General features: G+C 40.4%; 2 protein-coding genes across 5 annotated transcripts; one reads left to right on the top strand and one right to left on the bottom strand.

Annotated features, from left to right (window-relative positions):
* Positions 1-1,376: 1,376 nt before the first annotated feature.
* si:ch211-129c21.1 (uncharacterized protein LOC563087 homolog) lies at positions 1,377-15,167 on the top strand. 2 transcript variants are annotated; one of them, XM_026346262.1, is made up of 14 exons: positions 1,377-1,521; positions 6,397-6,896; positions 7,202-7,344; positions 8,314-8,376; positions 8,783-8,881; positions 9,950-10,049; positions 10,348-10,458; positions 10,581-10,732; positions 10,908-11,080; positions 11,341-11,497; positions 11,578-11,800; positions 12,675-12,790; positions 13,061-13,280; positions 13,393-15,167. In XM_026346262.1, exons 2-14 carry the CDS (start codon positions 6,788-6,790, stop codon positions 14,154-14,156), a joined length of 2,430 nt encoding a protein of 809 aa, XP_026202047.1. In that variant the 5' UTR covers positions 1,377-1,521; positions 6,397-6,787; the 3' UTR covers positions 14,157-15,167. The 2 variants fall into 2 exon arrangements, with proteins under 2 accessions (XP_026202047.1, XP_026202046.1); XM_026346261.1 differs by having other exon boundaries at positions 6,394-6,896.
* scamp4 (secretory carrier membrane protein 4) lies at positions 14,860-22,095 on the bottom strand. 3 transcript variants are annotated; one of them, XM_026346263.1, is made up of 7 exons: positions 22,048-22,095; positions 21,076-21,097; positions 20,635-20,763; positions 20,336-20,492; positions 18,023-18,124; positions 17,386-17,503; positions 14,860-17,257 (listed from the first exon to the last, which is right to left on the bottom strand). In XM_026346263.1, exons 1-7 carry the CDS (start codon positions 22,084-22,086, stop codon positions 17,069-17,071), a joined length of 756 nt encoding a protein of 251 aa, XP_026202048.1. In that variant the 5' UTR covers positions 22,087-22,095; the 3' UTR covers positions 14,860-17,068. The 3 variants fall into 3 exon arrangements, with proteins under 3 accessions (XP_026202048.1, XP_026202049.1, XP_026202050.1); XM_026346264.1 differs by lacking the exon at positions 22,048-22,095 and adding an exon at positions 21,789-21,919 and having other exon boundaries at positions 21,076-21,102; XM_026346265.1 differs by lacking the exon at positions 22,048-22,095 and adding an exon at positions 21,789-21,864.
* Between the last annotated feature and the right edge of the window lie 111 nt (positions 22,096-22,206).

Raw genomic sequence — 22,206 nt, 5'->3', positions numbered from 1 at the left:
ACACGTAACAAGTAATTATTTTCATCATTGTTTGGTAGAACAACACAAGCAATAATTATTTAACCTCCCTGCGGTTTATGAGTAGATTATGTATCTGTGCATCTTTTACGCTTTAAAGAAATATTATGTCTCTCTCAGCCAATTGTTTGTCTGTATATCAAACCTGTTACTGAACTCATCATGAAACACGTTCTGCCATGAAATGTTTCATAGGTCAAAGGGCAGTTATCATCTGTGTGAGTAATTTAATGATTAACAATTATAGTATATAGGATTTTATTTTAAAGAATATCAACAATTCATTAAATACTATGTAATACAGCACATCATGACACTGTCCCTGCTTTTAACAGTTGAACATCTTACACTCGTCAAAATGATTTCCATCTATGTTTTATCTATGTTACCACAGAATTTTTCTATGATTTCTTTGGGCCACATTTTATACTTTTAGCATAAAAAATGCATTTTATAATTAATGCTAGACGAACATTTATTCTAGTTTTTATCTTAGTTATTAGTCCCACTGACGGGGTGAAGGATTTTCTGAGATGTGACTGGTTTGACTACAACAAACAACATAGGATTAGTGTTCTGTAAAACCAGGTCCCAGGAAGCAGCTGATAAATGATCTCTAAGGAGACATCACAACTGAAGTCTGTCCTGTATTTCCTTTTTAAAGCAGAACCAGATGCCATCTATATGAACACTCGTCCTATAGTCAACAAACAGCCTTCCCCTCGACCTTGGGTGCCGGCGGACAACCTGAAGGCGGCTCCTGCTTCTCAAAACCTCCAGACTCCGAGTCCCGGCAGGAGATACGAGGAAAGCAAACACAGGAGGAGATGACGGACCTCAATCTACTGAATCGTGTCATTATTTAGTTTTGTAAATGTTCTTTTTTAAATTGTATTTCTTCAAGCTGGGACGCACCGTGTGATGTGACCCCTGTGGGTCCTGGCCCCGACTCAGGGAGTCTCCTGCTGAGACTGATGATCGGAGCATCCAGCAGGTGGCGGACGGTGTCTGCTGTAAAACTCCAAGTCAAGATTTTAATTTTTTATGTGACTTTCTTTGTGTGAGCCTTTGTAAGTAAATGACAAATGAGTGTTTTATTTTATATCTGAAATAAATCGACTTTATACCATTAAAAAAGGGTTGGTGCTGTATGTTTATCAGTGTGTTTTACTGAGGTTTTAGGGTTGGACGCTCATTAAAGCTGAATTTGGCACCTACATGCTGGATTAAAACATAAACAAACCAAACGGGAACAAAGGCAGCCCTGTCCAGATCTGTCCCTCTTCACACCTGATTGGTTGCACGGTGAGGTTTAAAGAAAGGTGCGTAAAGTCACATGACCAGGAGCTGCCTACCGTAGCGCGCACCGCCGCCGGAGCGTCTCCGCCTGCAGGAGTTAGATGTGGATTGAGCGTTACAGGTGGAGCAGACGAAGCGCAGAGCTGGATCCCAGATCCCAGACTGACCGGGCCCTGGTGTGGACAGACCCCCCGACGGCTCTCGGTGAGTGTGACGCGCTCATGACTTGAGTTCAGGACTTGTTTGTGCGCAGGTTCGTCCCTCAGGATCACTGGTTTCCACCCGAGCTCGGGCTCCGCTGGGGGGATTGGACTGTGAACCTGCGGGGTGAAGAACTGCGCACTGTAACTTGTCCGTGTTATCTAAAGATTATAGGATATCCTCATCTAATAATAGTAGCTCGGAGGCAGACTAAGCAGTGGTGGAGTGTGTGTGTGTGTGTGTGTGTGTGTGTGTGTGTGTGTGTGTGTGTGTGTGTGTGTGTGTGTGTGTGTGTGTGTGTGTGTGTGAACACTACAGACGGTGACAGAGGGGAACAGATTCAGGACTACTGCTAAGAGGAGTGAGTGTTACTCCATTCAGTAGTAAAGTTCACTTCCACTGAAAACCAATGAGCAAAAACTGAATCTTTTACAAATAACTATTATTATAGTTATAATTATATTACAAATAATGGTACAATCTTTTACAAATAACTATTATCATTATAGTTATTATTATATTACAAATAATGGTACAATCTTTTACAAATAACTATTATTATAGTTATTATTATATTACAAATAATGGTACAATCTTTTACAACAAAGCATCAACAACTTGTAAACATGTAGAATAGCACTTCAGTGGCAATGAACCGGACGGGACGTTATGCTGTTGGGGTTAAACATGATATTCAGAGACTCATGGCTTCACTGAGGTTGACAATCACAGCACATGATACGTTTGCCTGCCTGAGCGAACGGAGCTCTGCTGTCAGTGCACTTGCACAGGGGATTGCCTGGTTTCAGTTGCCAGACTTCAGCTCGGTGGGGTTACTGGGTGTCGAGGCACGCTGCACACAGCTCCACCACAAATTATAAACTGCCACTGTGTGATCTAACTTGGCGGTGTTGCACCTTTCTATTGTGTTTCACCAAATGTGCACACTCACAGTGAGTAGCTGCACTCTGTACTTGTTTACTTTGAATGGCTTGTTTGATATTTCAGGGACTACAGACTTCTAGTATCTGATGATAAATGTTTTTCAGAGATATAAAACATAAAACACCTTTCTTGGTTGTGCGCATATCACATGATAGACTGACATGATATTTTTAAGCTTGTGTGTAGGCAGCTATTTATAAGAACTGATCTCATGAAGAAGGAGGCCTGATGTACTGGTGTGAAGAAAACAATCTAGTAAACAGTTTGTTCTTCTTGTCTGTGCATTCACACTGAAGATGGGACATCAGGCCTTAACAAACTGCAATGGGCAATTTTTTCATAATTTCTTCACCTCAGCCAATGCTTGATCAATCAAAAAAAAAAAAGTATTATTACAGTTTGAAAAAAGATCATTAGTGATCTAAAGAGTTACGAAATGAGGTCCTCGGCTTTAATTTAAAACCTAAATTGAAGCCACATCTTGTTTTCTTGGGCGTTCCCATCTGTCAGTCAACACATCACTGGTCGAACATGTAGGGATATTTAGGTTTTCATATTTTCCTGTTGTTCCACAGGTCCTGCTGAGACTTGTCTGGGCGTGTGTGTGTGTGTGTGTGTTGAAGTGTCTTCTCAATAATAATAATTTGTCACCGTAAAGACTACTATCAGGTTGTATCAGGCTGTTGCGCAATTATCCTGTTGTTAGCTGCTCCTCCTTATTTGCATTAATTGTCCATTGGCTTAATGATATGTGTAGCAGACTTGAAAACCTGAACACACAGCGTGTTTTTGAAGTATTGTTTTCAGCTAATTACAATTCTCCCGCACATCAAAACAAAAGATGGCAAGCTGCTGTCATTATAATAAAAAAAGGTTCGTTTTAGCAGATCTGAGCTTGCAAAAATATAACCTGCTTTTGACCTGGGGCGTGTTTTCCAATGAATGTTTCACAACAGTGTCTGTGACACAAGGACTGTCAAAGGTGAACACCCTCCCACAGTCAGTTTCCTGACTAGGCCCCAGTGATGGAATACTGTACCGCGGCCAACTTACGTTTTCCTGCCAGCAAGGTAGACGGAGAGACTGGCAGTGACATCAAATCAGCACACCAGTTAGTCAGTGAAGGAAGTCAGTTATAGCCGGAGGAGGCTTCGCCCAATCAATTCAATCTGATCAGATCTACGCAGTCGCAGCTCACTCCAGCTGTTTGTCTGTTCACACGCCTTTTTGGATTTGTTGATTTGACTCACGCTGACGACAACAGTGTGCTTGTCTGTGCACGCTTGAGGTTTTACTTCGTGTGCGGCACGTAGTCGTTGAGAGAGTGTAGTAGATATCGTGGAGGCTCTTGAACAGGCTATAAATATCCTCATGCTGTCTGTAGATAGTCCTGTAGGGTCTTCTTCAGTGTCTTGTACTAGTTGACGTGCAGCCTTCGACCCCGCTGCTGTTTTAATTCTGCTACCTGATGAGTATAAACCCAGCAGTAGCATGAGAAATACATATTCACTATTACACCCGGACGTATCATGACACTAAGAAACTCTTTTAGTCCCACTGCTGTTGTTTGTTCTGGTTCTTCTTCTTCTTCTTCTTCTTCCCACAGACTTTGCTTCTGTGGTTACGATAGTGTAACATGCAACCAGCGCTTCAAATAGCAGGTCACCTTTCAAATGAAGCACAAAGAGAGTCGATACTGCTCGCATTTTCTGCAGAAACAGCGTCCCTCTTAAATCTTGGATTTCTGTAACTGTGATGAAAATTACTATATAGTTTTACAGAAGGAGAAAATCAGGTTGTTCAGAACTGTGTAACGAGCTGTGAGTCTAATGGCCGATCGGGTTAAGCTGGCTGAACGAGAATCAACATCGATCCCCTATAAACAAAAGGTGTAACTGGATTTCACACTAGTCTTACACAACTTACTCTCTGCCTCTGTGGAGTGAACACCTGATGTGATGGTGCTTTACTATTATTGTTGTGTCTAAGGTGCGAGAGAAGCAGAGACTCAGGCTGGGAGGAATGACAGAGAGCTGAGACCAAAGACCTTGATAATGATTAATGGTTATTAATATACAACATTCAACAACAACACTTTATTACTGAAGCACTAGTCTCAGTAGAGGTGTGATAAAGGGTCATAGGCAGATTTGTGATAAGCCATAAGACTGCAGCTGTTAATGCTAGTAAGTTATTAGCAAAATGGACTTTGGCAGTGAGGGTGTGTTGCCTTATTCTAGCACAGGGGTCAAATAGTCCATGGGAGGATTCTTCCTGATTAATCAAAAGGGACAACGCAAGCCAAAAAGGTGAAGGACATAATAACATCAAGGTGGCGTCAAAAGCTGGCAAAACCAAACTTCAATTATTTATTATTTGTAATGTGAAACGTGTTCTAGCGTGATAGTAACAAATCTCACAGAGAATTACACCGGACACCAGACCTCTGCAGCTCCTCTCACTCCTATGGAAAATTTTAGCTCCTTTCAGCTAATTGTTTTGGTTTTCTTGCCTGTAAACTGGTTGTTTTCAGGAAATTAGGCTTTAAAAAAAAAAAACAAAAAAACAAAAAAACATGTACGTGCAAGCTGTTTGTCCAGCACTGAAAGATTTCCAGGGATGGAACGCACATGACTTCAGATAAAGACTGTAAATAAGTTCTGTAATTGTCTGAAATATTACATTTATAGTAATATTGTAATGTATATAATGTATGTTAGTTTTGTTTTCAGCTTGGCCTCAAAAGCGGCCAAACAGACACACACACACACACCTTCTCCTCTGTCCGCACTCCCACCCTCATCCCATTCACACATGCACACACTCGTAGTGCGAGTGTGACCCTAGATAAACAAAGTAAGAGAAAAGAACCGCTGCCTGCTCCTCTATTATCGTAGACATGCTTGCCTGTCTGTCAACTTCTGTGAACAACAACCTCTAGTCATTCTGTTCAGTTATAGCACCTAACAGCTCCTGCCCACCCCCGAAGACACACAGCCTCGGGGTAAAACATGCAAGGCATTGGCTCTCTGACAACAGGTGAGCAGCCCTAAACATGCCGCAGCTCGTCCCGCTGTGTGAAATAACGACAAAGGAGGGAGCACTGCATTTTGTGGCAAAAGGCACATTTAAAAACTTGTCGTTCTGAGGCACACAGAGTGCACGGCAACGTGTCTGTCGAGGAAATCTGTGTGTCTCAAATGATGCAGTTCTGTGAAACCTGTTGTATTTTTCCCTGGGAACCAAACTCTTAATAACGGTGCTGCTTTTGAGCACTGTGCACTAAAGATAAGAGCAGAGTTTTCTGATGTGAGTCTGTTCTTAAATATGGTTTGTGTGTTATTCTGAGGAAAAAGTGTCCTGATGTATTTTGAATGAGGCTGCGCCACTCAGTCAAAAAAAAAAAAGAGAAACTCGCCAAAGAAGTGGTACATTTCAATTCAGTGTGAATCCCAGGACAGGGATGGAGCGCTAAAGCAGTGAGTTATTGTGATCTGCATGCGTGCCCAAACTTGAACTGATCCCTTCTGTTTCTTGAACCCCACTGAGCCCAGAGGAAGCGGGGTCTTATCAGGGACGAGGACAGGAAGCGACAGAGAGTGTAAGAGGAAGGGAGAGTGGGGGTTGGTGGGCAGCGTGGCACTGTGCAGGTTTTCTCTTATCACCTCTGTGTTTTTCTGACGTTGACTGTGTTTTGTATCCATGTGTGTGTTTTGTATCCATAGTTAGAACGGTGTTGCTTGACATCTGTAGTTCGACAACAGCATTATATTTGTTGCTGTTTCGTATTCTGTCTGTGTTTTTGAGAAATGTGCCATCAAAGCATAGTCTTAAAAAGAATGAAGGGACAGCTAATATCTATGTAGTGTATCTGTCTGTGTCATCGGTTTCTGATAATTTCATTTATAGATGTCTTTGTATCTATTCTAGTAGTTGGTACCGTGGAGATGATCACCTCCACCCTTCATCACCAGTAGCTTGGCAGCATGGCTTCTTCTCCTCCTTCCACAGAGGACATCAGCAGCTCATTAACACTGTGCTGGATGCTGACCCCGACATAGGTCGACACCACACAAGACGCCAACTTCAAACTGAACCACGGCAGGCTGAGCTGCTCTCTACAGGCCTGGATAAACCTCTTTATGAACTGCTTTGAAAACATTCCTTGTGCCAAGGCGGCACATGTCCAGGACAGTGACATCACCTCATTGTAACAACATCTGGACCGAGACCTTAGACCATGTTCTGTCTCTGATTAGGTGTTTCGGTGGCAGAGCTGGACTGTGCAGCTCTTCCACACTCAGACAAACCTGGACTCTGAGCCATGTCTCTTCTCTCAGCACTGAGCATCGTCTGGGGATTGATGCTCCATGTTTCCTTCAGTGTGCTCAACACTCAGTACTGTGTCCCACGAAAGACTGTCCCCTACCAGAGTAAGTCACAGGCTCTCACTGCCTCACCTCCTTGTGTTGTAACAGTGTTTCCACTCCCAGGACGGATCAGTAAACACCAGATTTTGTGGCGGTTTGTGAATGTATTTGAATATTTTACTCATGATGTATGAACAAGTAGTGCAACTTTAACTGGTTGCTATTTGTGCTGGCTTGGACACGCTGATTAAATTTCACTGCACTTGCATTTAGTTTTTTGCCGTGAGAGCATTTCTCTAACTGCACAGAGCCACAGAAGATAAAATGTAGAAGGAAAATATAATTAATGCGGATGTTCTCCTGTTCAGACAATCTGAAGTTGTTCAGAGAAGAGGGGATATTCAACTACTCCATTATACTAATGAGAGATGACCTGGGTGTGCTGCTGCTTGGGGCCAGAGAGGCCATATATGCTCTGGACATGAACAACATCTCTGACAAAAAGTCTGGGGTAAGAACATGTGAAGAAGTTCATTTTAATCCATGTGCATGTTGGATAATAACAAGCGAAAGCTTTTTTGTGGGAAAATATCTAGTTAACAAGGTCTTAATTCAGATAGTAGTGCTTTGTTTACGATAATTTGCTGCAGTGTTGAAGCCATTTCATCAAATAATCATTAACCATTGACATAAAACCAATCCTGGCTCATATCAACAGGTGACAAACTTTATAGCTTATGGCTCCTTAAAATGATGTCCTGTCCTTTTGTGAGCCCCGCATCATAATTTACAGTAATGTGAATGAGAGTTATAAACATTTCAACGTGATTGGAAGGATTTTAGAGGTCTGACCAAGGAAGAGAAGCAAGAAAGGTTCAGTAGTGCAGACAGCCAGTAAATCAAGTCAGTTTCTTTTTCCATTATTTCAAGTCTGTTTAATCATTTTCTAACACTTCTGATTTATCATGGTCCTGACCCTGTGGTTGGGAACCACTGCTTTATATCATATAAACTCAGCCTCTTGTACCTGTTTGAAAATATTTCACTCTAGTGATCGTGCTAAAAATCGATTCCTGCTGTCTTTGTGTGTGTTTTCATGCTTTGCTTTTACAGTCCAGCAGCTAATGATAGTGTTCAGAGATTAGATTGCACACTGCACAACATTTGTTCTCATGTCAACAGTCCGTCCAACCCTGTCTACTTCATCAGTGCATAGCTGCATGAGGTATTTGAACTAATATTGGTCTTGTTGAACCCTGCGGGACAACACCAGGTTGTTGATTCGTAATTCTAGTTGCACAACTAACAGTCACAACTGAAGCTAGCAAGTGCGTTGTTTTTTTTCACAGTGCACTAACTGGTCTTGATGTCAGGCGAGCATGAAGTGTGTGTGTCGCTGCTCCACTGTCACGGTGTGTGGTTGCGACATCATATTGTACCAACGTGCTCTGACAAGATCGTTTTCCCTCTGTTGTTGCAGGTGTATTGGAATGTTACCGAGGAAAAACAGACGGAGTGCACGTACAAAGGAAAACTTGCAGAGGTTTGTCTAAAGTCTTTTAAATCAGAATTTACATAAGGTAACTTTCACTTCTAGGGCAAGAAACAGCCTTTAAGAATGACTGTTGACTGAAAGCAGTTTACTCCCGTGTGCAATTTATCTCTGTACATTTGTAAATCATTTATATTGGAGTGTGTGTGTGTGTGTGTGTTTTTTCCTTTTTAAGACTTTGAAGAATTCTCTTTGAAGTACTTTGCCTACAGCTTCGTAGTTAATGTCCAAATAAAGCCAGTAGAAGAAAATGCGTGTGCACAGCCTTGACCTTTTGGTCGCCAGCTCGACTCAGGGCAGCCAGTGTAGTCAGTGTATGCATGTGGCATGTTTGTGTTTTTGCCGCTGAACTAACAAGCTCTGACCTTGGCATTCTATCTGCTGGATTTCGTTTCAGGTGGAATGTCGTAACTACATCCGAACGCTGCACCAAGTCAACGACACCACTATGTATGTGTGTGGCACAAATGCTTTCAGCCCCACCTGTGATTATATGGTAAGTATAGAATATGGGGTTGGTGGGGAGGATCATGCAGACAGTTTCTGTAGGCAGGACTTTGTGTATTAGCTGCTGCTGCTGGTGTAGATTACTGATTAGAGAGGTTGTGCTCTTTCAGGATCCATATAGGTGGTTGTTTGGTATGTTGGGATGAGGATGAAGATCAGCATACTCCATGAAAAGATCTAAACCACCAATGTGTTAGTCAGTCTGCCAGTACTTTCCCTACACTGTGTGTGGGACAGAAATGTTGCTTAAAAAGGAACAAATTGTACATTTGATAGGGACTATTTAAATTAAATTAAATTAAATTAAATTAATTAAATTTAATTGAATGTAATTAAATTTATAGAATAATACTCATCTGGTGGTCCAGTGAGTATTTAAGACAGCAGGGTGGTGTAAAGGACAACATCAATCTATCGATCTGTTCTTGGGTTTTAGTCTTCTCAGTTCTCACGAGTTGTTGACATACAGTCAATAAGCAACAATGTTTTGCTGCAGTTTCTTAAATTGTCACAATGTAAATCCCATCACGTCTGACAATACACATTCACACATATTTAAGTGTGTCTTGGTTGCGGTTTAAGAAACACTTTATAAGCCCACTCCTTTATAGTCTTTGTTGGGTTTGATTGTCAAACAACACACATGAATGCAGTTTATTTTGGCAGGGCAGTCGAATCTCAGGGGACTGAGCATTCTTGAATGCATCACCAAGGACAATTAAATTAAATGGTTCCTATGTGCAACGGCAGAGCCACAAGACTATCATATAAATTTTCTTTAACATAAAAATAGCACTAATGTTCACTTCTATTTAAAACGGGGCTCTAGCTCCTTTCTAACTAAAAGGCAAAACAGGGGCTGTGTTACCGCTTGTTTTAAAAACATATGTTTTGTTTTGGAAAATGTTCAGTAATAATATATGGAAGATGTGGTTAATGGACTGAACACAAACCGCTGGTAAGGACCTCTGAATCTGAATACTTTGAATAAAGAAACACAGATTTCTGTCTTTTCCCTTCTTTTAACTTCTTCAACATTTTTCTTTCTTTCCAACAGACGTTTGTTAACGGAGAGCTGCAGCTGCGGGGAAAGCAGGACGAGGGAAAGGGGAAGTGTCCTTTTGATCCCTTCCAGAGATACTCCTCCCTCATGGTTGGTAAGTGTCCTGAACCAGACATACAAGTGCTGCTGAATGTTCAAAGTCCACCAACAGGAAAAAAAATCAGTTTACGATAACTCTGTGCACATTTCAGTGGCCATGAAGTGTGAGCAACAAATGCATTAGAAATGTCTCCTAATGTGTCGACTAGTCCTACCTGCCCATTCAACTCATGAGTCAGAAGCAGCCAGTTGGTTCAGTTCATTAGTCGACATATAAATGCGATTTTATTCATACTTAAAGTGAATAGTAGACTTCCAGGAATTTTTCCTCATCTCTTGTTCCTGTCCAACAGGAAATGACCTGTATTCTGCTACATCCATCAACTTCTTGGGCTCTGAGCCTGTGGTTCTGCGCAGTTCAAACTTGGCTCTCCGCACTGAGTTTAAGAGCTCCTGGCTCAGCGGTGAGTTCCTCTGCTTCAAAACCTCTCCATTCAAAGTTTCCCTCAGTGATTGTGCAAAGTCGAGACTGCAGCACAGCAGGGCTAATGTATGATGTAGTCGTGTCCACGTTTTGTCTTTTCAGAGCCAAACTTTGTCTACATGGACTTTGTGGATGAGAGTTCTGATAGTCCTGAAGGCGATGACGATAAGGTGTATTTGTTCTTCAGTGAGAACGCCATGGAGTACGACTTCTATAGCAAAGTTGTGGTGTCACGAGTGGCCCGTGTCTGCAAGGTAGAAATCAGTAAAGAGTAAAGACTCTCAGTCTCTGCGAGTCATTTGTCTTCATCAAAGACAATAAAGTGTACATGGAGTAGCTTTAAGGCTCCCTGTCTGGCTTAGGCGTGGTTGTTGAGGTTAAAGGGAATACTGTGTGTGCACATGACAGCGTGTCTGTCTCTGTGTTTAGGGGGATATGGGCGGCCAGCGGACGTTGCAGAGGAAATGGACGTCGTTCTTAAAAGCTCGTCTGGATTGTTCCCTCCCTGAACCCAGCCTGCCCCCCATTGTCCAGGATGTCTTCCTGCTGAAGCACAAAGACTGGAAGAAGAGCATCTTCTATGCTGTCTTTACTCCGCAGTCGTGAGTACTTACAATCAAACCCTGTGGTTTCATGGTCCAGAGTGGGTGTTGACACAGGTAAATCTATGAAGTATGCAGAGTCGTTGATCTGAGGAACAACAAAAGGAAATTCATGTGAAGTGATTAGGTGTTGGGTTCGTAACAACATTCATTGTGGTAATAGAAAATATTTAGCAGTTAAACTTTCTGTTTGACTGATTTATTAATTTAAGATTTAAACATATTCTCTAGTCCAAATGTGTCTGATTCGATCTTTCCAGGAGCCTTTCCCAGGTGTCTGCAGTGTGTGCATACAGCGTGTCCTCTATTAGAGATGTCTTCAACGAGGGAAAGTTTAAGACTCCTGTTGCAGTGGAGACATCCCATGTCAAGTGGGTGATGTACACTGGAGAAGTGCCGGTCCCCAGACCAGGAGCTGTGAGTTTACATGGTTTGATTTGTGATATTAAACCAAATCTCAAAAACCCACAATTCTCAGTGGCAATTTTCTATTGCAGTGCATCAATAATGTGGCACGTAAAATGGGAATGAATCGCTCTCTGGACCTTCCCGACAAAACCCTCCAATTCATCCGGGACCGTCCCCTCATGGACGAAGCTGTTCGTCCTCTGACAGGAGGACCGCTGCTGGTCAAGAAGGGACCACTGTTGACTCGGATTGTGGTGGACAATGTGCTGGCACTGGACGGGCAGAGATATGCCGTCATGTTCATTGGCACTGGTAAACTATGGGATATCTGTATCAAAGTTTTACAAAGATTAAAGCAGAACGCGAGTCAGGAAACTCAACAGGAAATTCCTAAGATTAGATATTAGTTGGAATATTCTGGTTGATGAAACTTAAAGCCCCTGAAATTTTTAGTATTTCTTTATAGCATTAAAGTTTTATGACAGAAGAAGCATCAATCAAATTTTGATTAAATATTCTAAGATATTATTTATGAAGAGCTTAGGAAAAAAAAAAACTGCTTCATCAGGACTCTTTGGTTTAATCAGATTAGTGCTGGCAGCATAAGAAATATGTGACACCACCTTTTTCTAATCAGTGACATTCAGATCTAGAACATTGTTAGTTTATGTTGAAGCCTGAAAACACATTTTCACGTCTTTATAGTAAGAATGTGAAACTTTAATTTTTAATTTGAATAAATATTACAATATTCCGTGTACAAGTTTAATCCAATAATATCAGCAGCACAACAACCGTACTTAGTCTGGTTATATCCAGTATTTTATGGTCTAATAAAGCTGACTTCAGTTTAAATATGCTGCATGTGACAGTTCACTGACGTCAGTATTATGCTTTATTTGTGCTACTTATACATATGTTTAAACATTATCCCATAATTGTAACTTGTTGTTACACTGGCTGTTGATCAGCTGAAATTACATAAACTCATTTTAAATGGTTTTATAAATTTCAAATCAGTATCCCTTCCATTTGCTAACAAGCTATTTCATGTGCGCTCTGTAAGAGTTAAGGGTTATATGAAAGCTATCAAATGTTGTGTTGTGCCTTGTATATGATTATTACAGTAGATGTTAGTTATTATCGTAGTAATAGCTGTATTACAGTAATTATTGTCTTCTGATAGATAATGGTTATGTTCAGAAAGCGGTCAACTATGCTGGAGAGATGTTCATAATCGAGGAGATTCAGCTGTGTGAAAATCCCCAGCCTATCAGCATCCTGCGCCTGTCGTCCAGAAAGGTAACTCACAGTCCAGTCCAGTATGTCCAGTAAAGTTTGTTACGTCGACGTCATCATAAGTTGTGGTAATTTGCTAATTGATTTCTTACTGATGATGTTAAATAACAAGCTTCATTCTAAATGTATATGTCAAATTGAATTGTCATTTAGTGTCATTTAATAGCCACTAACATGGACTAGAGAGGCTTCAGTGTTAATAAAGATGACACGCTTTTTTAGGATTTCTATGTGTTTTTTTTTATGTGTGTGTGTGTGTCTGCACTATTGTAGGGCCAGCTGTATGCAGGTTCACAGAATGGTGCTATCCAGATGCCAGTGAGTAACTGCAGCCGCTACGACACTTGTGTGGACTGCATCCTGGCCAGGGATCCTTACTGTGCCTGGGACGTCTCCACCGAGCAGTGCTCCTCAGTTTCCAGCTTACCCCTCTCCTCAAATACTTCCATACAGAGTCTGAAGGAGGGAGACGTCTCACAATGTCCTCAGCCAGGTACATTTTCTTACAATGCATTGTTTGTATGTAGTACTGGAGGTTCTGCCTGAAACAGCACCCAGTATGCATCACAGTATGATCAACCTTGTGTCTGTGTGTGTCTTTTTAGATCCAGTGGCTGCTGTGGACATTACCCTTGTTCCACACAACAACATCCAGCTGCCTTGCCAGCTCCACTCCAACTTGGCCCAGGTCCACTGGCGTTTCTCCGAGCAAACACTTCACTCTGACCACAAATACTACATCTACGATGGAGGCCTCCTCATCCTGAGTGCCTCTGAAGCAGACGCTGGCCTGTACGCCTGTGACTCAGTAGAGCAGATAAATGGCAGGACATACAAACGTACTGTGGTAGTTTATGATCTACAGCTCGACTCTGGACCAACGGTGTGGAGCAGCACCACTCCTGGCAGTGAGGTGATAAATTCCTCAGACTCTATTCACAGTACGAGTACAGCTGCACCAGGAACAGGTCCAACCCTCCACAAGAAGGACCCTTTGCTCCCCCAGACTCTAATCAACACTGCGAAGATAACCCGATTAGAGGTGGCTGTGGCTCTGCTCTCGCTGCTTTGTCTCTCCCTGATGGGGGTCATTTTTTGGATCTGGATTCGAGGGCAGTGGAAGTGCTTCAAGTTTTCCCAGCACCCCGGTGAAAAGGAAAGCAAGAAGCAGTCGGGTGAATACATGCACATTGAGAACAGAACTACAGAGATAAAGCTCCTGGGGCCTGAGTCTAGGAGACCTTGCAGTGCCAATAATAATCACTCTGCTGTTGACTTCAAAGGGAACGGGGAGCTCCACTTCACACCTATGGCTAACATTTCAAGTCTGGATGGCCTGGGATACATAAATGATGAGTCAGAGATTTGACTGTGCTGAGGTCTAGAATTCAGTCCAACACCAATGCACTAATGATCTTCCTATAGGTGAACTTCTTAAGCTAAATGGTCCACATTATAAATTCTTTTGATTGATTTCTCCTTGCCAATTTTCTACACTGTCTGTCATTTCCACACTGTAACCAGGCAGCTGATGTTGAGTGAAAAGACTGCTTCGAGGATTTCTGGTTGAAAGTAATTTGATATATATATATATGTATGTATTTTTTGTACAAGGACAACTTGTGAATACACTTAGTGTAATATATTATGTACAGCCAAGACCTTTTAAGCTATTTATTTGTCATATTGAAGTTTTTATTTCAGATTAAAATATGTATAATCTAGTCAGTTAGTCTTGTAAATACGGTTAACAACAATGAACAAGTAGCAAACACTTTGACCTCTGATTTTCAGGCTCTACTGGTTACTACTGTTTGAGACTGTCAGTGTTTGACTGTGCTAATGATCAAAAGCCTGTAATTCTCATGTTTCCTGGTGGTTGCTAAAAACTAGACTACACATATACCTCTGCACTTAATCATTGAAACGCCACTCACAGTTGATGTAGAATGAACGTTATACTTAGAAAAAAAAAAAAAAACATTATTATTTCACTCCTGTAAATATTTTCTTGATAATGTGAATGTGGTAGTGGAATGAGGGTGGCCTATGGGTACACAGCTGTTTTTTTGTTTTTTTTGGATTCCAAGTCCTGTAAAAATATTGTTTCTTACTGTAAAAGAACAAAAATCTCATTGGTGTCACAAGTGTGGGTGGACATTTCTGCCAGTGAATCATCTTTTTACATCAGAGACACATCATAGATAAGGATTTGATGCTTTTGGTGTCAGAGGTGTCAGAAATGAGCACATCCTCTTTGACACAGCTGAGATGCAGAAAGTGATGATGAATAACGAAAGCGACACATATTCCTGTGGACAAATACGCACATCTCAGACACCTTTTTTTTTTTTTTTTTTTTTTTGTTAAAAACGTGTCCGAGACTAAATTACAGGAACGTATCTTGAATCTGCTCTGCATTTTTAACACTATTATTAACAACAGCACTCAGAGTTACCTTATGTTTCATGTCAAGCAAGTACTGTAGATATAGAAAGACCAAAGTGGGTTTCTGCTTAATTATTCAACAGCGCAGTATAAGAAAGTTGTCATGAACTGAATTAAGTGCGTATATATATCGGCCTCATAAGCCGGAGCAGTTGCATAGATTTTCTGTTTTTTTTTTTACATGCTTTTATGCTCAGCATAGTTATATTTACACTGGGGAATTGAGATAATCCACATACCAACTGTTTTCACTTTCTTTATTCTGAAAACAGCCACAGGGTTTTTTTCTGAGCCGTTTGTTTCTGAAATCATTCTTAGATTTTTTCAGGTGCCCCCTCTCCTGTTCATCAGTCCTAGTTTTTCTCCCATGATTTAATGAGGTTTTTCATCTCTTCAGGCTGTCTTGCAAGTTATTCTATGATGCTCGCAGGCTTTTTTATCCCACACTACTTCTTCGAACATTTCTGAATAAATCAATACGACAGCAGCATTTCTTCACCGAGTGAACATTTCAACACCGACGATGAGAGAAGCAGAGATTCTTTAAACACACACACACACACACACACAGCTAAAATGGCCATGAACATGGGAAACCAGAATGCACAAGGGTCCAGAGGGTGACAGTTACTGCCAAGTCCTAGTACAGCATTTGTTCTATTTAAAGGTTTAGTGTTGTCTGATGCTGTAGACAATTCCTGAACTGAATGAAAAGACAGTATACTCAGGAAACGGAAGAGCACATTATAACCTAATGTATTAATAATATCAACAGACACAACATGAATAAGAATATTTATTGAAATTTTGCAATATTTAAAGATTTCTTTACCATAAGCACTGTGTTATGTCACATATCAAATAACAGAAAAACTATTCTAATTGGCATTTAGCAATGAAGGACACTTAAGTAATAAGAAAAATAAATCGTAATGAGGAAATGAGGCGGGCACCTTTTCCAAAGTGACTGGAAAGGAGACAGGAGCTGATAAGAAGCTTTTACAGTAGGGCGATGAGCACTAAAAGCAAATAGGGTAGTTTCAGATTAGAGAAACTGAAAAATACTAAGGCAGAGTGCAAAGCATATCTACTTAGGGTGTGACTCCTCTGTCAGTATGAAAATAATGGAAAGAGTCAAGTATTTTGGCACATCAGTGTTCAGTGAGAAATCACTGGGGAGGACCATGCCCCAGTAACTTCTGAAATGTTTCCATGTTGCTTCATTGAAGCATAAGTCAAATTTAACAACAACAAAAAAAAGTTTTTGTTAAGGCAAAACGTCAGACAACTTTTTCACATACGAAACCTGCACGCAATAGCAAGGCGCATTTCAAGAAATCACAGCCAAAGCAGACAAGCACAAAGTTATCAAGCACAGCTTATCAAAGGTAACCTGAAGTTCAGCCAGATTATGCATACTACACACAAAATAATTTCACCAGTTCTTCAGCATACTATGGTTTCTAGCATGCATCTCTCTCTTTTCATAAAGCTTCGTAGGGCACGTCTTTCACACACAGCTATCCTAAAACTGTTTTTCCAATTAGACAGTACACCTTTACTAACAAATTGCAAATCATTCTCATTCCACTTAACAAACTAAATGTAAACAGAGGTTAAATGGAATGGTATATCACAAAGATAAATTGGAAGTGTTAGTCAAATGATATGTGCTGACAAAACTCTGATAAAAGCTTTATACCAATCCTCTCTTCTCTTCCTGTCAAAAAATAGTTGTCCATGCACTTTTGGGTTGAGGGAAATTATATGGTACTTTGAAACACCACAGAAATGACCAGCTATCTGTCTCCATCTAGAGGTGACTCGCAGCCATCACCACTGACTGTTGCTGGGATAGCTCGGCACTGCGGCAGGGTACTGGGGTATGCTCGGCCCTTGGGCTGCCTGTGCAACAGCGTGGAACCCTGCTTCCCTCACTGGTGCATTCTTCCACATGCCACTGCTCCACTCTTCCCGAGCGTGCTGCAAACTCCCACCACCGCCACGGTACAGTCTGTGCACCTAAACAAGAAACAAACAAACAAAACTGTTCTTGAGTTTTGATGTATATGAAACAGTCCTTGTTAAATGTAATGTACTCTACAATTAAATGTAAGTACATTTTCAGTGTATGTGTTGACCTGACTGACCTTAATGAGAACCAATGCCATTAAAACAGTCACCAGCGTGAAGAGCAGAGTTGTGATTAACATCACTACAGCAGAGCCCACATTGACGCTGAAAAACATCACTGTTGCAATCCAGCCGCTTTGATGTGTTGGTAAGAGTGAGATTGAATAGTACAGGTTAGCGTATCAAACAGCAGGTGATTAGCAAAGTATTTACTTACATATGTGCCATTAAGCAGTGGACAGTGCAGTGACAAATAGCATAATGATCAGTGTAACACTCCACATAAGTGACCAGCGCTGTTACCACAAGCAGATGTTCAGTTACTGAATGTAAATATTAGAACATTTTTGGAAGCTAGTTTAGAGATTTTTTTTTTAAATGACTCTGGATTCTGTAAAGGCACAGTATTAATGACTTAATGTAAACCTACTGTCTCCTATTTACATTCAGCATAAAGAAGCTGGTGATGCAGCAAGCGCCACATTAACCATTCAGAAATTCTGTGTTGAGAACAACAGCATTGTGTTAAAATATTTGTGTTAGATCTATCTTAGTGTCTTTATTAGATATGGGAAAGCATATTTTCTGAGTTGCAATGGATGGAATCCTAACCAACTCTCTTCAAGTCTTCAAAGCTGGTTTGGTTGAACTCACCATGTTCCCCAACCAGAGATGCCTATAGATTGGATGAAAGTCAAGACACACTGAGCGAAGAAGACGAAGAAGAAGGCCATGAAGTTGAACGAACTGTCAGCCCTGTGAAGTAGAAGGGAAAAAATAAAGAGTATAGAAAGGGATGATAGAGAAAACGACAAATAAGTCTACAGCTATTCTTTTGTTGCAATGTTGCTTACTCCTACAACCGTGGATCAAACTGGCAACAAAATCAAAAACAGAAAAAATAGAGATGACGGGTGCACATGAGAATCTAGAAACTAGAAGCTCCTTAGGTGTAAATCAATAATTTTTTTAACATTTTATTGTCACCAAATATTCAGATTTAACTTTTAGTAACCCAACAGTTAAATGGGTTTGATTTCCATTTTAAATTAATCTTCACAACAGCACAGAAAAGACAAAACAGCTTCTCAGATAGAACCCCACACATTGGTTATTAAAATTAAATCATTGGAAATATCAGATATGCATGCAATAAATACAGTGGTGCTTGAAAGTTTGAAACCTGTGGCCATCTACCATTTGCTCAAAGCCAGAAGGCTCTTGGAAGAATGTTCTGTGGGTGGGTGAGACTAGAGTAGAACTATCTGCTTGAATGAGAAGCAGAGGCAATACCAGACTGAAAGGTTTCTAAATCTATATCCAAATAAAACCTTTCATGTCATGATAGGCTGTAAAAAGATGTTAAACCAAATCGTAGAAGGAGGACCAATTGAAGGCTCAACTCAGTTATTATTATTATTAAATGTGTTCTGTGGTCATCAGATGTCCATGCCAAAGGCAAAATGAATAAATAAATTAATAACTTTACAGTCCGTTAACAGCATAAGTACAAAAGCAAGGATCTGTGATGGTACGATGGTGCATCGGTTCCCACAGCATGGGTAACTTGTAAACTATTACTACAGAGTGATGCATTGGGATTTTAGGGAGGCATATGCTGCTATGAGTGCAGCATGTCTCCGCCTACTATAATTTGCTTACGAGGCATTTACTTTCACTTTTCCTTACTGTCTTTACTGTGAAAACTGGTTTAACAACTGTAGTAGGACAACCAAATAGACATAATTTACATTTACATTTAGTCATATGGCAGACACTTTAATCTAAAGTAACTTACAGGGGTACAAGGTACAAGTCAAAGGTAGGATAAGCGTAAGGAACTCTTGCCTAGGGATCCCCGCTGGAGGAAGGCCAGGATTCAAACCCGGTCTCCTACTATCCAGCTGATGAGTTCATTTTTCAGAATTTATTTGATAAAAGGTTTGGAATAAACAATTGTTGAAGTGAAATTATGCTCTCCTGGGGGATAAAGTCAAAGTAATGTACTAATCTATAGAAACCACACAGATTTATATTTTTAACTGATCATAACGTCTCTAACAACACATTACCCTCAGTTTCCTGTTTTCATTGGTTAAGGTGACAGGAAAACATATATATGCAAAGACTTCCTCTTACACCGTACTTTATTTTTATGTAAATTGCAAAACCACTGCCCAAATGGTGTTGTCTGGAGAATCATGTCTGGAGTTACTCTTTCACACATGCAGCATACAACAGAGGAGTGTGTGTCCTAAGAAACCTCAAATCTACTGTACTGCAACAACTGATGATCCTTCTCAGCTGCAGAACTAGAAATGTCTCACTGGATGTGTATGGACATCCAACAGTAGGTTACAAATACTACTTTTCAATTGTGTAACATCGTCAATAAAACCCTTTTTTGTTCAATTTAACAAGCAGCTAGTTTGAGATGTGAGCGCATAAAATACTGTACATTCATGTTCTAATGTCTTTGTTTTAGCAACAAATACAAAGACATGATTTCAAAATGTTCCTTCTGACCATAGTTTACTGTGGTCAGACAACTTCCAACATGTCCTTTACATTCTCTTCATACTGGTTATTTAGCTGGTCCTAAATATCTGCAGGCAGATCTTAGAGATTCCTAGAGTATGCTCCTCATGCAAGCCTGGAAGGCAGCTTCTACTGAAACTTCCAAAACTAGTCTTAATTCCCATCTTTCATTCTCAGTGCTTCTCTCCTTCTACTTTCACCTAAATGTGTACTTTACTAAGTAGTTTTCCTGAGAATTTCCTAAATTCAGTCCTGCCGTTCTAACATTTGCTACTCTATATTTGTATTCTGTTTGTATGTCTGTGTATTCTACATGTGAGATATTACACTTGTGTATTTAGTTATATACTGTATTTTTCTTTATTAATAGTTATTAATTTTATTAATGTATAGTCATAGTGGTTGGAGATTTGCAGGAGGATTACTAACCTGAAAGCTTTGTAGAGTGGTCTAAACCAGCAGGCATAACTGCAGGGGCTGAAGAGAATAAGCCACAGGAGAGCGAAGCCAACGTTTATGGCATTTCCACCCCCGGCCCACCAAGCAATACATGAGATAAAATTTAGGAAGAGTGTCCCAGAATACACTGCAAGAGAAGAGGAAGGGAAATGTGGAGAGAAGAGGAGCAGAGGGATATGGAATTATTATTTTATTTAACAGAGGAAGGAATGTAGGTTTTTTCAAATATTACAATAATAAAGGTAGAAAATGTATGTGAAAACACTCACTCTTCCAGAGTATGAAGGCCCTTCTTAACAGCTGCTGGTGAGGGCCAGGAATTTCTTCTTCAATGTTCTGGTAAAAACATGGCTTAATTCTCAGGAACTGAGGCAGGGGAGGAAAGTTATTCACCCGCTCTGAAACAGGAACATATATGTCGTCATACTATGGTTTTACTTCCTATATTTCCTATAGGTTATTAATCAAGTGTGAAAAGGATGTTAGTAAAGATAAAACTAAATATTGTTTATATAAGCGCAACAAGGTGTCAGCTTGGTAACATAATTGCAGAAGAGTTTCCTAATGATCACATGGCATTTTACATTGAAAAGCTTGCATAAGTAAACCCAATGTGTCACTGAGACTCAGGGCTAATGATGATGGGCCTGTGTAGTGAAGCGTAAGTTGTATTTCTGATCCTTAAGTGTTAACAGCAAAAAGTGACTTACGTGCCATGTTGAAATCCCTCTTCTTTTCTGGACAATAAGAATAAGTGGAAATGAGCAATCAATACTCACAATCTGGCACAATTCAAAAAAGCAAAGTCACATTTTGAAATCCCAGTTATTTCCTGCATGAGAAAAATGTGCTTTGTGCTGAAGAATAGGAATATCACGTTACATAAATGGAAAGGAGCAAGTATCAGTCAAATTGAGATAAAACTTTAACCAAATCTCATTTCACCTTTTAATGCATATGATTCTCGTTAATACTCATTACAACTTGTCTTACTTGAGTTACGATTGAAGAGTTTTACCAATAGTCATCACTATATAGCGCTACATGCTAACTAAAAACTTAACGGAAATCTCTGCATGGATTTGAACATTTTCCTAACTTAAACTTGCTAAACGTAGCACAAGTCTCTCTGGGCTCCACATCCCGACTTAAGTCAAACACGCTGCAACACTTTAACACCGAAATCCCCTGTTTTCTTTTTAACACTTTGACGCCGCCGTCTGTAAACTGTATGACATCTTACAGTACGTTAGGAGATAGCAGCTAACACGAGTTCAGCAGCTTGTTAGTGCAACGAGAGGGAGATGAGATTTCTGTCTTTTTATGTAACGCCGACCAACTGTTTAGCAGCTGGTGCGGAGCAAAGCGCCTATTAGTTAGTCTAGAGCTAACATGATGCATAATGTAGATATGTCACTATTACCAGAATAGCGTTTATATCCTCTCGTTTCCGTCGACAACCGCAGGAGTGTAGACTTCAGAAAGGGAAGGTCTAATCAAACCCACTGCGGTTGCGCTGCACATTCCCCATTGTAGTTCCAAACTGTTTATTTACAACGCGGAGGCGGCGTCTAGAACTACAAGTCCCACTGTTCTGTTTTTACCGTAACCGAAAACGCCTGAAGTCATGAGAATTCCACCCTTTTATCATCTTACAACAGAGAAAGAAAACCCTAACTTACTTTGTTCGGCGTCGGCGTTTTTGTTATCTTCATAGACATATGTCAGTTTTTTTTTATTTCTGCGATGGAAACTGGGTGGTGAGAGTAAACTAGAAAAAAAAATCCTTCTTTCTTAGTTGTATATATTTTATATACAGCATTTTATATATCATCTGTGAA

Source organism: Anabas testudineus, chromosome 4 (genome assembly GCF_900324465.2).
Source record: "Anabas testudineus chromosome 4, fAnaTes1.2, whole genome shotgun sequence".
Classification (NCBI taxonomy): domain Eukaryota; kingdom Metazoa; phylum Chordata; class Actinopteri; order Anabantiformes; family Anabantidae; genus Anabas; species Anabas testudineus.
This window is presented reverse-complemented; position numbering and strand designations above follow the sequence as displayed.